Below are 17,908 nucleotides of genomic sequence, written 5' to 3' on the forward strand. Positions count from 1 at the left end.
AACCCCCACACCCTGGTTGAGACAGAATCTGTGCTGTTGAAAGGAGGAACTGACACGATGCGCGTAAGCACTACACGTAACTCTTACCCTCGTCCGTGTCATGTTGTACTGGATGGTTCTTATCACGACCAGTATCAGGAGACTCCCAAGTGAGATCTCTGTCAAGACACGCTCAGCATACCAAGTGATGTTTTTCAGTATCTGAAAAAGAATAAAAAAAGGCAGAGAACCAAGTTCTTCAGCACCTGGGTCTGAGTAAGAGCACAGAAAGGTGTCTGGACTCTCGCGTTCCTTAAGATGCATAAATCAGCTTCCAGCCTCAAATGTGATAAAACCTGATGTATTCTAAAGCAAGAACAAAAAAAAAAGAAACAAAGAAAAAAAGAAAAAAGAAAAAAGAAAAAAGAAAAAAAGAAATTAAAAAGAAAAAAGAAAAAAAGAAAAAAGGAAAAAAAGGAGGAAACAAAGAAAAAAAAAAATAAGACCTCTGCAGTATTATCACCTCATAGATTTCATCACCTGTATTATGACATGTGTAGAAAGACAATTCAATTTGGCATTTCCCTAATTTCTATGCCTTATGCCACCAGACTCCTATATTCTTTTTGTTCTTACAAAAGTCTCCCATTCCGCCCCAGACACATGAATAACATTGCCAATTCCTTCCCATTTTCCCTCATTACAAGTTGGGCAAGAGGCAGCACGTACGAGCTCCGACCGATCGGCATGAGCACACATGCTGAAGGACACGGGGCAGATCAACAGGTTAACCTGAAGCCTTTCTCTTGCCAGGCTTGATGTCTCTTCCCTGAAAAGGTTAGAGAGTCATCAGATCAGTTAAGAGCTTCACATCTTTAACCAGAGTATTGTGTCCAGTTCTGGGCTCCCTGGGATCAAACAGCCAGGGATCTCCTGGAGAGAGTCCAGAGGAGGCTACAGAGATGCTGAAGGGCCTGGAGCATCTCCCCTGGGAGGAAAGGCTGAGGGACCTGGGGCTGTTCAGCCTGGAGAGAAGAAGCCTGACAGGGGATCTGATCAATGGGGATCAATAGCTGAAGGGTGGGACACAGGGGGACATGGGCAGCCTCTTCTCAGTGTCTGTGGGGACAGGACAAGGGGCGATGGGCTCAAGTTGGAACACAGGGAGTTCCCCACCAATCTAGGGAAGAACTTCTTCCCAGTGAGGGTGAGGGAGCCCTGGGACAGGCTGCCCAGGGGGTGTGGAGTCTCCTTCTCTGGAGAGATTCCAGCCCCATCTGGATGTCTTCCTGTGTGACCTGTCCTAGGGACCCTGCTTTGGCAGGGGGTTGGACCTGATGATCTCTGAGGTCCCTTCCAACCCCTACAGTTCTGTGATCTTTCAGTGCTCCCCACCATGAGCCTGGGTGAAACTGATGACCATTTCTGAGGCTACTGCAGAAGGAGAATCAATCCTCTCTTTCCTCACAGAATATGCAGCCGATCAACTTGGAGCAATAGAGCAAACACAAGCACAACCCTCCCTCTGCTTTAAAGGACTTGTCAAAATGCATCAACAGAAACTTCCCTAGAAATATGAATACTCTGAAAACTGAGGGTTATTCTGCATCAAAACAAAAATTTGCCTAACAAGGACTAGTGGATCTATCTGCAACTATCACTCTGTATACCTTCATCTTTGACATTTTAAGCATGTTTCAGTGAAACTTTGAAAATAGCAGACGTCTTAAACCTCAACTATCAACTTTATTAATAAACCTCTTCCTGTAAAAAGTTATGTGAAAACCCTTCTGGGGATATATCCCTTCTTCCCACCTCTCCTTCAGATGACTGAAAGATGAAGAACTGTCATTTTACATAATTTATGCTTTTAGAATTCCCTTTTTCTCTCACTAACAAGTTCACTTGGTGAAAAGTCTTTCTGTAAGGGAGAGGATGGAGAAGTAGCAACCAATTTCCTGTGAGGAGCCTCATCCCTTGGTTTGTTAGTGCAGGTCTCTACCACTACAACTCAGCATTGTCAGAGTAATGATTCCTCTCCTCCAGACAGCTCTTGAGCCACTCCTCTCCAAGCCTGTAGCTTCACATGGGGTTGCTGATCAACAGCTGGCTGAATATGAGCCCAGGTGGCCAAGAAGGCAAATGGCATCCTGGCCTGCATCAGGAACAGCCTGTCCAGCAGGACCAGGGAGGGGACCATCCCCCTGCACTCAGCACTGCTGAGGCTGAACCTTGAGTGCTGGGTTCAGGTTTGGGCCCCTCACTACAAGAAGAACATCGAGATGCTGGAGTGTGTCCAGAGAAGGGCTACAAAGCTGGGGAAGGGTTTATGATTCCATGAAACTATGACTCTTGTTTGGGTTGGGCATCAGTGGTCTGTTGGCTGATGATATTGGTGATATTTCAGATCCAACTATGGGGAAAATTCAATGCTAAAATGGATTGATGGAAGAGGAGCTTAGGAAGATAATTAGAAAGGGCAAATAAGGACTTCCTAGTTAAGTGGGGGTTTTAATATGATTTTTATTTTTGTCTCCAAAGAATCATGCTCCATAAACAATCTGTCATCCACAATGACAGCTGTGCTGCTATATGTTCTTACAGGACTCCTCTATGGCCCCCTCATTCCACTGTATGAAAACAATCACCTATTCAATATTTCAAAAATTAACAGCTTTGCCACGTGCATAAATCCATCAGTGGATTTTTGGGTTTGCAATCTTTGAGTGAGGATGGTTAGTAACTAAGATCATTAGCATCTGGGTTTGATTTGACTGCTTTTTTTTTTAAAGGAGAAACTGGTTATAATTATGAGGTTAGGCATGAGATCTTTAGTGTACTTTTGGACACAGTTATATTAACTAAAATGCTTCAGTTAATGAGTCAATTAGTCTCTTAGCTTCTGATAAAGACATGGATTGTAAATGCAACTGCTTCAGAGAAAGTTGTAAAGTAGGGGAAATCCCTGTTAAATGAGTTCTTCTGGTAATCCTGAGTTTTGATTACAAGAGAATAGAAGTTAAGCAAAGAGTAAGGTTTACATAAGAGCTGTTAGGTGCAGCACATTAAGCTTCAGCTATGTTTTGCTGCTTGTTCAAGAGCTTGCTCATTGATATGCAGAGAGATGCCCGTGAATTGAGTCTGTCTAGCGATTTTTGGTGGTGATTCAGGAGTCGGTACAATTTTGATCTCTATAGATAGAGACATTAGGATATTCAGGGCAGGTCATTATTTTGACTACAGCTGCAGCATTTGAGTTTTAAAAGGCTTTGATTCGCCACCTGGGAAAACTGAAAAGAAACAAAAAAGTGAAAGATTTTGTTGAATGGTGACCCAAAATGACAATAAATGGAAGAATATGATCCAGCTAGCAGATGTAAATCTTAAGGGAGTGGAAGTGCTAATGATGGTCAAGTGTGGTATCACAAACAGCAGCAGATTTATATTGGTAATTATGGTAAACTGAAACCCAGGTGGAAAAATACTGGTATCTGTGAGCTCTGGAACAACCTGCCCAGTGGAAGGGTGGTTGCTTGAGTCATATAAAACAGGACTGAACAAAGATTTTTTTTCCTTTTTTTTTTTTTTCTTTTTCTCATTCTAGGCTCTACAGACCAATGCTGTTTGGCAGTAGGATGGGACAACTCACTTCTTTCCAATTCCAATACAATTCTGTGATTCATAATTTCCATAAAAGTTATAAATGTTGGTATTTAAGTGTGCTCAGTGTGTGCAATGCTGCAAGGAAACAAAAAACAAAGTTATTACACTATTTTCTGCTTGTAAACTCCAGCATGCCCTCTCTTCTTCTCAGCTGTAAAACACCTTTGCCTTTGTTTCTCTTCCTTCTCAGAAGACAGTAACCTGCCAACTTGCAAAACTGATTGTAAAAGTAATTCAGAAAGCATTTCACAGACCCAGGCTCTGGGCAGGATGGAGGAAGATGCCTTAGTAAAATAGCACTTGGTCTACTGTTTCCTCCTCAAATTGAGTGATGAGAAAATGACTGCTTAACACGCTGCCTTTGAGCTGAATGGTGTGTGTGACTGTAAGTAGCAACCTCCTCAAATACAGAACATACAGAATTTCAAGTGACAAATTTACAACTGTGAAACTAAAAATTAATTGAGACTTTTCTGGATCCCAGTACTGGGCTCTTTTCATGATTAGCAACCAAGTGACCACACCACTTCAGAACATCACATACAGGTCTTTGTAAAGTAAATGTCTGATTATCAGAGAAACAATGTAACCCTTTGCCATTACCATTAAATCAGAATCACAGGGGTTGGAAGGGACCTCCAGAACTCATCAGGTCCAATCCCCCTGCCAAAGCAGGGTCCCTAGGACAGGCAGCACAGGCACACTGAGACAAGGCAGTATTTTGCACCTTTAACAAATAATGAGATATAAATACCCATGTGCTGACTGTCCATTGCTCCAGGTTACTGGAATATGTGAGTACAACTGATGTTCTTACTTTCAGCTGTGGAATCACAGAATGCTTTTGGTTGGAAAAGACTTTCAAGATCATCAAGTCCAACCATCTGTCCAGCCCTACTAGGTCCAACACTAGACCATGTCACCAAGTACAACATCTGCTCTTCTTTTAAACCCCTCCAGGGATGGTGACTCAACCCCCTCCCTGGGCAGCCTGTGCACCTGACAGCCCTTTCAGTACAGACATTTTTCCTGATGTCCAACGTAAACTTCCCCTGACACAACTCCAGACCATTTCCCCTTGTGCTGTCACTGGCTACCAGGGAGAAGAGACTCACCCCACCTCACTACAGTCACCTTTGAAGTCGCTGTAGAGAGTGATGAACTCTCCCCTCAGCCTCCTTTTCCCCAGACAAAACAATCCCAGCTCCCTCAATCACTCCTCATCAGATTTGTGTTCTCAACCCTTCCCCAGCCTGGCTGCCCTTCTCTGGACACACTCCAGCATCTTGAACTTGCAAATCGCATCCTCATAGTTTGATGTATTTCACAGCACACTTTCTGATGCGTTTCTTTACCAGTCAGCAACCTTAATTTTTGGAGTAAGACACACACACAGGGTATGTGCCCCCCACAAAGCTCCATAAGCCAAGCAAATGATTGATATTACAATCTGTGATGCCTCAGAAGTCTTAAGTACTATGCTGTTTAGAAGACCCAACAGTCAAGTTACAACACAAGTTACATTAGTGCTGAGAAGGGAGAGGTTAGGCTGCAATTGTTGCATGTCACTTTACTGAGATACATATGCAAAAAACCTTTACCCCACATAAAATTCTGCTTCATTTTATCTATCAACATCTGCCCTTAAATCCCAAACACACACGTTACATGTTCTTTCTGCTTTAAGAGTTTGTCCTCATTCTCAGTTGGGATCAAATCCTCCCTCCCCTTCCACACCATACTCCCACTTTTACCACCTCAAAACCCAAAGCAAAGTAGGACCTATCCTATGAAACACAGAGCATGATGACTTTGGGCTCGGTGCTGGGGCCCGTCCTGTTTAACATCTCCATTAATGATCTGGACGAGGGGATCGATGCTCCCTCAGTAAATTCACAGGTGACACCACATTGTGTGTGAGTGTGGATCTGGTGGCAGGAGGGGTGTCTCTGCAGAGGCACCTGCACAGGCCGGAGCCACGGGCAGAGCCCAACTGCACGGGGCTCAACAGGGCCGAGTGCCGGGGCTGCGCTCTGGGCCCAGCAGCCCCGGCAGCGCCACAGGCCTGGGGCAGAGCGGCTGGAGAGCTGCTGGGGGAGAAGGGCCTGGGGGTGCGGGTGGGCAGCCGGCTGGGCAGGAGCCAGCGCTGTGCCCTGGGAGCCCGATGGCAGCCTGGCCTGTGTCAGGGACGTGTGAGCAGCTGGAGCAGGGCAGGGGTGGTTCCCTTGTGCTCAGCCCTGGGGAGGCTGCACCTCGAGTGCTGGGTCCAGTTCTGGGCCCCTCGCTGCAGGAAGGACGTTGAGATGCTGGAGAGTGTCCAGAGGAGGGTGATGAAGCTGGGGAAGGGGCTGGAGCACAAGGCCTGTGAGGAGCGGCTGAGGGAGCTGGGGTGTTTATTCTGGAGAAGAGGAGGCTGAGGGGAGAGCTCATCACTCTCTGCAGCTCCCTGCAAGGCGGGTGCAGAGATGTCAGGTCGGTCTCTTCTCTCGGGTGACAAGTGACAGGACCAGAGGAAATGGCTTGAAATTGCCCCAGGGGAGATTTAGGTCAGAGATCAGAAGAATTTCTGTACTGAAAGGGCTGTCAGGGGTTGGGACAGGCTGCCCAGGGAGGTGGTGGAGTTGCCCTCCCTGGTGGTATTTAAAAGCCCTGTAGGAGAAGTGCTTAAGGACATGATCTAGAGGTGGGTTGGGCAGGGTTTAGGCTGTGGTTGGACTCAATGATCTTGAAGGTCTCTTCCAACCCAGATGACTCTGTGTTTCTGTGATTTTATGACAGTAAATACCTTTTGGAAAACACATCCAGCAGCTCCTCTCCCAAGAAACCTCATGCTCATGACAGAACCGCATGTGACAAAGCCCAAACATTCAAGCTACCAGAACTAAAAGGTAAAAATAAAAACCAAACCCAAACTTTTTTAAAGGAAGCATTCTCACAGGGGGGCAGAAAAGCATCCACAACCTTCATATAACTGATACTTCTCAGCTATACCCAACTTGCTGCTCACCCTCTACGTGCCTGGCTGCTCAGGCCACCCACTGAGGCATTTGATTTCTTATTACACAACTGCAGAGCTCTGCAACAGGTCCTGTGGCTTCTCCCAGCGTTTGTGATACCAGTATTGCTGGCAAAAATCAGGCTATTATTTAACACAAGGTGCTGGGGGATATTATATTTCCCTTAGTATTGTGTAGGATACTACTGTAAGTAATACTTACCAGTCAAGGCATAATTACACATACATTTTATCAAAACTCCTGAGTCAATAGATTCTAAGACTTCACAAGTGGAAGGGAAAAAAAAGAAGAATCCTGCGGAGTTTGTTCTAGACAAGGGTAAGAACTATCTTTAAAATGCCTTTTTTTCATTATTCTTAAAAAAACATTTTTAACCTTCCAGGTTGTGCAAATTCCACAGGCACATACGTTTCTCATTTACTTCCCAACCTCAATCTCACCTTAAATCTATGTCTCTTGAAGCTCTTTCAAAGTGCAAAAGACACTTGAAACAGCATCTTAATTGGGATTCATCAAACCCTCTCCTCCCTCACTTCATTCCTAGCATACCTGAAAGCAGCTCTGTCATAAAGTATTCCAGGGAGGGCTGCATTCCCTCAAATAACCATGTTCTGCACCCGTTCATGTGGAAAAAATTTGGTGGTTTTTTGATGAACCTCCTAAAAAGGAGACCCCTCCTGAAGGGATTCTTACACATGTAATGTATTTATGGTATGTGCAACCCTGGCTGCACACCCAGCCTGGGGGATCAGGCACTGGAGGCCAGCGGTGCTGAGAGGGGTTTGGGGGTCTTGGTTGACGAGTTACCCCTGAGCCAGCAGTGTGCCCAGGCAGCCAGGAGGGACAACTGCATCCTGGGGGCATCCAGCACGGCATGGCCAGGCCAGGGAGGGGATTGTCCTGCTCTGCCCTGCGCTGGACAGGCCTCACCTCCAGTCCTGGGGGCTGGTTTGGGCCCCAGGGGACAAGACGGACACAAAACTATTGGAGAGTGTCCAGAGGAGACAGTGAGGATGGGGCAGGGTCTGGAGGGGAAGGCTTATGAGGAGAAGCTGAAAGCCCTGGGGTTGTTCAGCCTGGAGAAGAGGAGGCTGAGAGGAGACATCATGGGGGTCTGGGGCTTCATGACGAGGGGGGGTGAAGGGGCACCGCCGATCTCTCTCCTCTCTTTGGGGATCAGTGACAGAACCTGAGGGGATGGTGTGAAGCTGCACCAGGGGCACTGGCACAGGCTCCCCAGGGAAGGGGTCACAGCCCCGAGCTGGGCTGAGGGTAAGAAGCATCTGGATGATGCTCTCAGTGCCAGCTCTGACTGGGCTGGGCCTGTGTGGAAGCGGGAGTTGGCCTCAGTGGTCCTGATGGGTCCCTTCCAGCTCAGGGGATCCTGGGATTCTATGATTCTTTGAAAATCATGCAATCAAAGGCCTGTGCAACAAGAGGTGCATCCCAAATATCATTACAGGTGAGAGGTTCTGAAACAAAAAAGTTATGCAGCCACTGCAGACACGTTTGGCAGGGTCAGGAAAGTCACACCAGCAGGTTACACTGATGCAGTCTGAGATGCAGAGATCATTTCCCTACCAGACAGGGAGAGATAAAAGTTCAGATCATTAAAATAAAGTAACAATTTAAAAAGTATCATCATTATCACATGCTAGCTACTATCTGGCTTTTTGCTGGCATCTTCCTGTTTCCCACAGGGAGCTAAAGTGAAGCCAAGGACTGTAACATATAGAGGGGAAAACCAGGGTCAGTGGTAGTGCAGTGCTGGCTGAGGTGACATTCCCAGCAACAGGATCGAGTGTGACAACTTCTGGTAAAGGAAAGGGTGGAAAAATCAAGACATGGAGGGTAAGACATGAGACATAGTTAAGGGAAGGCTGGTCAAGGCTAAGGAACAAATAGGAAACATGAAATCACCACAAGAAAGGTTTCCAGGTAGAGGTGGCTACGAGTGGCTGTGGACACTGGTATAATTTCTGGTTGTAACAAGTCACTAATACTATTTTAAGACAAAATGATGGTACAGAATGAAACTAAGTCATCCAAGGAGTTTCAGTAAACAAGGACAACTAGTCCTGCTGGACAACCAGAACAATTAAGAGGAATACCCTCACAAAGAAAAACTGATGAGTATTTTCAGGAAAATTAAAGTTAGAAAGCTGTTAATTGTGTGATTAGTGGATTACACATACAGACTTCACTACAAGAAGATACTCTGCTGAAGAACCTACAACCAGGTACAGTCACTGGGTTACTGTGGTCACAACTCCAAAATGCTAAAGTAAGAGTAGAGAGTGGCTTTGGTTGCAATTAATTTTTTGTGATTTCTTAAAAACAGCTTATTTAAGGCTACATAAACAGATCAGTTTACACAGGGAGATTTTATATAAAGAAAGAAGTGAACTGCTTTGACAACGATAAATACCCCAAGCTGAGCACTTGGAGCTTCCAGAAGAAAAATATACTGTTATTTGAAGAACTGTGTATGATCATTAAGTAATGGTTACATTCTGGAATATATAAATATAACAGGGATAAACTGTGGTTACACATTACACTTCCTGGCTCCTGAAAGGTTAGAATACTGAAAATTTAACATACTCTTCAAAAATACAACTATGAAAATGGGTAGTATGAAACACTATTTGTTTTGACACGTAAATTCAAACCAGTAGCACACAGAGAGATACATTTCCAGATGCTTACTGAAAAGAGATTTTACTCAGTTTGTGCTAAAATGATGCCCAAGAGCTCTCTTTTTTCCTCCCCTGAGATAAAATACACTTACCCTAACAAAAAAGATCAACTTACTGAATAAATCTCTAACAAGATACTACTTACAGTCTCTCATTTACAAGCAAGGTGCCAAAGCAATCTCCTCCCACAAATACAACAAGGCCCAAGTCTCTTCCCACCCCATATGGCCTCAGTCTGTGGGGCACGTCCCTGTACCTTAACAGCTGAAGCAGCAGCCACAGAATGATGGAACCCAAGAGCCCTGGGTCCTTTTATATGGCCTCTGGAAGAAGGGATGAGCCACTCAGGGGAACTACAAGGGTACCATGAGGTTAAGGAGGGCGAAAATTAGATGGGTCAAAGCCCACCTAGAACTTAATCTGGCTACTGCCATTATAGACAGTAAAAAGTGTTTCTAGAAGCATGTCAGCAGCAAAAGGAGAGGTAAGAGGCATCTCCTACATTTATGGGATGTGGGGGGAAACACAGTGACAAAGGCTGAGGTGCTTTGCCTCAGTCTTTAATAGTAAAACCAGTTGGTTTCCAGGTAACCAGCCCCCTGAGCTGGAAGACAGGGATGGGGAGCAGAGTGAAGCCCCCATAATCCAAGGGGAAACAGTTAGTGACCTGCTACACCTCTTAGACACACACAGGTCTATGGGGCAGGGTGGGATCCATCCAAGGGCACTGAGGGAGCTGGCAGCAGAGCTCACCAAGCCATGTGTCAGCAGTCCTGGCTGACCAGGAAGGTCCCAGTTCACTGGAGGCTGGCCAATGAGAGACCCATCCAAAACAAGAGCCAGAAGGGGTGTTCAGGGAGCTACAGGCCTGTCAGTCTGACATCAGTGACAGGGAAGGCTGCAGAGCAGATCACCTCGAGTGCCATCACACAGCACATACAGGACAACCATGACCAGGCCCAGTCAGCACAGGTTTGTGAAAGGTCCTGCTTGACCAACCTGGCATTCAGTGAAGGGATGACTCACTTGTTGGATGAGGGAAAGGCAGTGGATGTTATCTACCTGGACTTCAGCAAAGCCATTCACACCATCTCCCACAGGATTCTCCTGGAGACCCTGCTCATGGCTTGGATGGGCATGTCCTTCACTGGGTAAAACCTGTCTGGGCCAAAGAGTTGTGGTGAAGGGAGTTATGTCCTTTTGTCAGGTGGTCACAGGTGGTGTTCCCCAGGGCTTGGTGCCTGGGGCAGTTCTCTTCCATATCTTTATCAGTGATCTGGGTGAAAAGATGGGGTTGAGTGCTCCCTCAGTGAGTCTGGGGACAACACAAAATTCATTGGGAGCATCCACCTGCATGAGAGCAGGGAGAGTCTACAGGGGATCTGGGCAGGCTGGAACAATGGGCTGAGGTTCAGCAAAGCTCAGTGCTGGGTCCCTTCTTTCGGTCACAACAACCCCAGGCAGTGTTACAGGTGTGGGGTAGAGTGTCTGGAAAGCTGCCTGGTGGAAAAGGACCTGGGGGGGGCTGGTCAGCAGCCAGCTGAACACGAGCCAGCCAAGAAAGTCAACAGCATCCTTGTAGTGGAGTGTGGCCAGCAGGACCAGGGCTGGGATTGTCCCCTGAACTCAGCACTGGTGAGGCTGCACCTTCAGTTCAGTGTTTGGTTTGGGCCCCTCACAGCAGGAAGGATGTTGAGGTGCTGGAGTGTGTCCAGAGAAGGGCAACAGAGCAGCGAAGGGTCTGGAGCACAAGTCTGATGGGAAGTGGCTGAGGGAGCTGGGGGGGCCTGGAGGAGACTAAGGAGAGACCTGATTGCTCTCCACAGCTACCTGGAGGATAGCAAGGGAGTGGGGGGTTGGTGTCTTCTCCCTTTTCATCTTATCCTGTACCAAGTGATGGGACAAGAGGAAACAGCCTCAACCAGGGGAGGTTGAGGTTGGAGATGAGGAAAAACATCTTCAGCCAAAGGGCTGTCAGGTGCTGGAACAGGCTGCCCAGGGCAGTGGTGGGGTCACTATTCCTGGGGGGATTTAAAGGATGTGTAGATGTGGTGCTGGGGGACATGGTTTAGCGGTGGGCTTGGCAGTGTGGGGTTAACAGTGGACTTGATCTTAAAGATCTTTTCAACCTAAATGATTCTGTGAGACTTCAACCATTGCCAAGCAGCCACAGAAGCACCGCTGGGAGCACAGCTGCATCCCACAGGTGCTGGAAGCAGCACTTACACAAGCTCCGGGGATCATGTATCATATCTCAACAGATACATGATCCCTGGACAGGGCAGGATGCATACAGCCCAGCTGGCTCTGGGACAGCAAAACAACTACATGATCGTCATGGACATCAGGCCACCTTCAGCTATGTATTTGCTTTTCAGATGGAACTGCTCCCCTTCACCCAGAGGTTTATAATTTGGTCAAATTTAGTTAGATCATCATCATCATAACCCTAACACAAACCCTACCTTCCAGATTTCAAATTCCTGATGCAAAAAATGAAGTTACCAGAACTGGCTAAAGAACATGTTGGCATTTGTAACCATGGACAAGAGGTGTTCACACCCTGTTCTCACTCCAGAGATCACCACTGCTTCTCACTGAAACTTTAAAAACACCAACCCTGGAAAAGGACCATCACTGATACCCCTATGCCTTGGAAATATTCACTGACACATCTATGCCTTTTTCACTGGCAGAGTTGTGGGGATGTGGAACAGGCTGCCCAGGGAGAGGGCTGAGTCCCCACCCCTGGGTGTGTTTAACAGAGGGGAGATGAGGTGCTCAGGGATCTGGTTTAGCACAGGACAGGAACGGTTGGACTCGATGAGCTTAAAGGTCTTTTCCAACCTTGTGGTTCTGTGATCAGCCCACCACTCTTAAAAACAACCAACCCAAATTAAGTTAGGAAGTACATACCAGTCCCTGTTCGCCCTACTCTTCTCCACACTGAAGAAAGCAACCACAGCAGGTAGGCAAGTTCATGCCTGTTAAAAATAAACAGCAGCAGCCACCAGAACTGCTTCACAAGGTTTTGGGTTTCAGAAACATGGAATATGAAAGCACCTTAAATTTCAAAATCAGTGCCACAGTTTGAACCACCTCATTGGTCTGCAGACCATGTTAAAGAAAGCCCCAAAAAATAATGATTAAAAAAAAAAAAGCTCTCAGGTCTAGAGTGGTCACAGAAGAATAATTTTTCTAAGAACATTAAGGTATTTTGATGAGCTGCTCGATTTTTAACACCAGGGTCCTGGACACCTGCAAGAACTGCAGATGCACAGAACAAGGAGCTCAGTTCTCTATTTACTGAGCACTGAGATTCCAAGTCCTACAGCTCTGCCTGTGGGATACATCCTAACACAGTAACAGTAAACTCATTAAGTAATGATTTACAGCTTATCACTATTTCCTACAGCATAAGTACTACAGTAGCACTGTAGGTTACTGCTACATCAAGGACTAAATGATGCCATTTTGACATCCAATGCTATTTCAGTTAGAGTTTCATAAACCAGAGAAGGAAAATAAAAAATCATCAATACTTGTCCCCTTCAGGAAAAAAATTCTTGCATCCCCTCATTTAGTGTGTTGTTGTTATTGTTAGTGAAAGAAATTGAGCTCTCAGGGGTTACCAGGAGCTACCTGCATCAAGCCAACTGCAGCAACAGGACCTATGGTTTTGATCATGTTTTCCAGGCAGTTAAGAACACATTAGTTTTAAACAAAAAGAAAGAAAAAGGCTCAACAGTCAAAAAAGCTTCTGTGGTTTCCTGAACTCTTTACCAGTCAGTATAATCACAAGATTTATAAAACTGTGCTTGCTAAAATTAATCTTAAAAATCAATAAATAAGTGTGGGTTAACTACCACAAAGGAAAATAGCCCATAAATGGAGCATATGGTCATGCTTCTTGCAAGGACAGTACACAGGATACACAGCAGCAGAGAGCAAAACAGGTTGACCTAAAATATATCAAATACCTTTTTTCTTCCTACTTCACCCAAGTGATGGGGGGTGGGGAACCAAATAATCCTGCTGTAATTGCCAGAATTTGATAAACATTTGCAGTAGCAGTTTCATTATAATTGTGTAAATTATGCTAGATATTCATGTTTTACAGAAATACCTACTCAGCTTTCCTGACTCCATTCATTTTTTTGCCCAATAATACCCTCTCAGCCTTTAGGAGATGCAGAGTTAATATTTAAGAAAGTGAAATTTAATTATTTCTTACTCATTCTTCTTATTAAGAAAGAAATTTCGTTATTTCTTGCTTTCTACTCTTTTTTTTTTTTTGAAATAACTTATTGTTCATACCTGGCAACTTCCATCTAAATCATTCAAGAAGGTGGGCGAAGGGAAGTGACTTATCAGCACGATTTTGAATTCTTTTTCCACAAAGTGGGGTGCTCACTACACTGATTCCCCATCACAGGGAACAGTAGGGACCCACCACCCATATCTTAATTCCCCAACAGCTCAGGAGATGTGATGCAATGCAATGCTCATACTCGTACCTGGACATCCACATCGCTCTCTAAAGTTCAGGAATGTCATAGATCAAGTAGATCTAGAAGGTAACTTATTTTTTTACTTTTAAAGTATAACAGAACATTTTTTCCCTATAAGAAATCCTTTCTATAAAGAATACTTAAGACTTGGTCTTAGTGTCATCAACTCTCTTGTCTATACAATTTTTTTTAAGGTGACTTTTTGGAGTCACAGTTATAGCTTTGAATAACAGAAGTCCTCTTTCTCCTTCACTGCATCTGACCCATCCATGTGACACCAAAATTAAAAGCATGGGGCAAAAAGAGCCTTCAAATGCAATAAGGAAAGCACTGGAAGGATGGGAAAGCAACCTGCTTTGCCCCTCTGTTTAGTCTCTCCTTCAAAATGAAACATGCCCCATCCATCAGGGAATGGAGAAAAGGGTAAAAGAAAGAATAGTGAGGAACAGAGGAGCAGAGGAGGAGGAACTAAGGTTGCTCCACACCTATCCCCTGCATAGCACTCTTTTGATGGTGAAAGTCTCCATTTCCACACTTCTTCTGCAGTAGAGCCTGTGGACCTCAGCACTTCTCAGCCACCTCTCAGTCTCCAGGTAAAACCTGAACTTTGCAAAACTCTGGCCACACAACACGTTCAAGACACGGATGTTCCACACCAGGCACTGTGGAGCAGGAGAAACACAGGCAGGGAGCAAAAGGAGGAAGCAGTTAGTCAAAGTCTGAATTAAAAATCAAAGACTAAATGGGGAAGAAGCAGTGGCAGGGCTGAGAAAATCAGGGTCAAAGGAACAATGTGGGGTTTGGGTTTGCTTTGATCAGAAGGGAAGCAGTAAACTGATATCCACACCACAACTGTATCAGCAGGGTGAGCTGCAAAGGCAGGAATAAACTAGACAAGAAACTTGATTTATGTTTTCATTCCACAGCTGGATCCTCGTTAACAGTTTTAGGGAAATCTTCCACTTTCACTTCCCCAGTAAGGAATTCATTGAAAGACCATGTGTGAAGCCTTTAAAATGAATGAAGAATGACAGGGGGAGAGACTGAGGCAGGACTCAAACCTTGCCTCCTGTGCTCTAACTCTCAACGAGCTCAACTTAGGAGAGGAGTTAAATGACTCAGTGATAAGGAAACCCCAATTACACATCACACACATATGGTACATTATGTATAGGTTCAAGGCATATGAAGGGGAGGCAGAAGAAAGCTTCAGAAAACTGTTTTTCCAGTCATCTGCATGGCTGCAAAGAGTTGCCATGTCCCAGTCAAAAAACTAACTAAAATCAGTGCAGATCTCTTTGCATTATGTAGCTGTAGAAGCTAGGACACTAGAATGCAATTACCCAAGGTACTCTCCAGCACAGATGGTCAAGACTCATCAAAGCTAGTCAAAATTTGGATTATATTATATGGACAAGATAAAACTGATATTAATCTAGCAGAAAGATGGAAAAAGAAATGACAGAAGAAATTCAGTCTGGAAAAGAAAAGCTCCTCTCAGCTGCATCAAACTGGCTAAGCAAACCTTTTCAAAGAAATAAGAAAAAGTTTTCTGCTTTTTTCTCTCTTCTGGCCCCTCCACCTTCATGGCAAACCCTCAGCACCTTTGAGGAAGCCTGCCTGGCTATTACTGTGTTAATATGCAACAGGAAACACCAAAAATAGACAGAAAAAGGTATGTGCAGCATCTCCCCTGCAAGAGGGAGCATGCTCATTCTCTTCACTCAGTAAAGTTCTGAAATGACTCTTGTAACTCTGAGTTACTAGTCCTTGCAAAAGAAACAGGTATGTACTCTCACATTGGGATGAGCACAGCCTTTGCCAAGCAAACAGACCTGCAGGTGGCATCTTTATGGAAGCAAATAGTGAAACCATTTTTAGAGCTGAGGAGTTAAGAGATACCAAAACAGCGACTCACCACTTCGTGAATGGACCGGTTGAAGCCATCATCCTCTGTAAGGATCAGCAAAATGATGAGAGCCATGTAAACATGGTGTGAGTTCCTTTCCTCAACGTGATACAGGATCTCCAGAATGGGCAGGACCTGTAGGGAGAGAAAAAACGAGCGCATTAGTCGTCCAAAAACCTCAGACAATAAGGAGAGGAGACTCTAAGCCTCCTGTGTATCACCCTGCCCTTAACAACAGCAATTTCTCCCTCTTGAAGAAAAAAAAAACACCCCTAAGTAGTGACGTTCAAGTGTTCAAACACCTTCCATCTGTTTGATTCTGTCTCCACATGAGAGCCTAAACAAGCTCTTTCTTGTGGTCAGGCACGGAATTTCAATTCCTAATAAATGAGCTTTCCAGCCATACCAGTTACCATAGGCTCTGGAGGCTTCAGTTCCCCTCTAGACTATGGGAAAATAAAACAGCTAAACAGGATTTCAGTTGTGTTCAAGCACGAAAACTACTGTTCCTAACAGGTAAAAGCCTGCTCTGAAAGGGGTTCCCTCATCAGGTATAGCCAGGCATACTGCAGCCAAGGTGCACAGAGACATTTTAAATGGGTAGACAATGGCAGGACAAGGGGGAATGGATTAAAACTAAAGGAAGGAAGGTTTAAATTAGATATTAGGGGGAAGTTTTTTACAGAGAGACTAGTGAGGGGCTGGAACAGGCTGCCCAGAGAGGGGGTGGGTGCCCCATCCCTGGGGGTGTTCAAGGCCAGGTTGGCTGGGACCCTGGGCAACCTTGTGTAGCTCCAGGCCTGGAGGTTGGTGTCCCTGCCTGTGGCAGGGGGTTGGAGCTCTGGGACCCTTGGGGTCCCTTCCAACCCAGACCAGTCTGTGACTGTGTGATTCTACGATTCTCTCATTTTGAGACCTGAAACTCAAATCACATTTTGGTGTGTGGAAACAATCCCAGAAAAGAACCAGTTTGGGTTGGGTTAAGACTAGAAAAGGCCTGTTTTTCTAATTCTAGATAGCATGCAGCCAAAGAGAACTGACATTACGATGAGAGTTCAGCCCAAGGTCTTGCAACATTTCCACCAGGATGAGCAGCTTCGAGCCAAAGTCTTGCAATAATACTGAAAATGAGATTTCATTGCAACAGCAAGCATACCTGAATGCTAGTCTAAAGTTAATCCAGATGAAAACGTTGTCTCTCTACCAAGTGAAAATTAGCTTTCCACTGGCCCGGTACGACACGGCTTCCCTGGGCTGCAGAAACAGGTCTAAATCACAAATACCCTGGAAAAAGGAACTGGAGAAAACTCCCAATTCCAAGATAGCAGATGAGACGCAGAATTTGTTCCAAGAAGCTTCCAGACACCTAAAGACTTGTTGTTTTTCCAAACAGGCCAAGTGCAGTAGGATGAATCATGTGAAGCCTACTCTGGTGAGTGGCCAGGATGCCGGGTGCTTCGCAAGCCTCTGGAATGTTCTCTCACCATCCACCAGTCCCAAAACAGTTGGAATATGTTAAAAACACACAGCAGTCTCCATCAAAACCAAAGAGATTGATCTTAATGCCACAGGACACACAACCTTTTGACGGGTGCTTTGGCCAGGGTCAAGACTCCATCAGCAGAGCAGGGGGAAATAAATACATATTTAGACACTGCAAGCATCCTTCCTTCATCATTCCAAAGGATCCTGCACAAACATCTCATCTAAATCTGGAGCTGATGCCATTGTGTTTTGAGACTGCAAGTCTGGAGAGCAAAGTTCTCCTAGAGTATCTACTCAGCACACAGCAAAAAACATTAGTCCTTTTCCTTGGATGGGGGAAGAGAGAGACAAACATCTCTGCGTCAATCCACTGTTCAAACGATTTCCATCTCCAATGTTAACTGGAAGGGACCTCCAGAGATCATCAGGTCCAACCCTCTGCCAAAGCAGGGTCCCTAGGACAGGTCACACAGGGAGACATCCAGATGGGGCTGGAATCTCTCCAGAGAAGGAGACTCCACACCCCCTGGGCAGCCTGGCCCAGGGCTCCCTCACCCTCACTGTGTAAAAGTTCTTCTGCATGTTGGTGCAGAACTTCCTCTGCTCCAACTTGAGCCCATCACCCCTTGTCCTGTCTATATTTAT

General features: G+C 45.4%; 1 protein-coding gene across 1 annotated transcript in view; it reads right to left on the reverse strand.

Annotated features, from left to right (window-relative positions):
* Positions 1-17,908, reverse strand: part of DYM (dymeclin) — a 246,520-nt gene that overhangs the window by 121,816 nt on the left and 106,796 nt on the right. Inside the window, exons 11-12 of the mRNA XM_084278113.1 lie at positions 15,788-15,913; positions 88-201 (exon numbers count right to left, since the gene is read on the reverse strand). Coding sequence (XP_084134239.1) covers positions 88-201; positions 15,788-15,913 — 240 coding nt within the window. The remainder of the gene's footprint in view (positions 1-87; positions 202-15,787; positions 15,914-17,908) is intronic.

The sequence above is a fragment of the Gallinula chloropus genome, assembly GCF_964237585.1.
Source record: "Gallinula chloropus genome assembly, chromosome: Z".
In the NCBI taxonomy this organism is placed as follows: Eukaryota; Metazoa; Chordata; class Aves; order Gruiformes; family Rallidae; genus Gallinula; species Gallinula chloropus.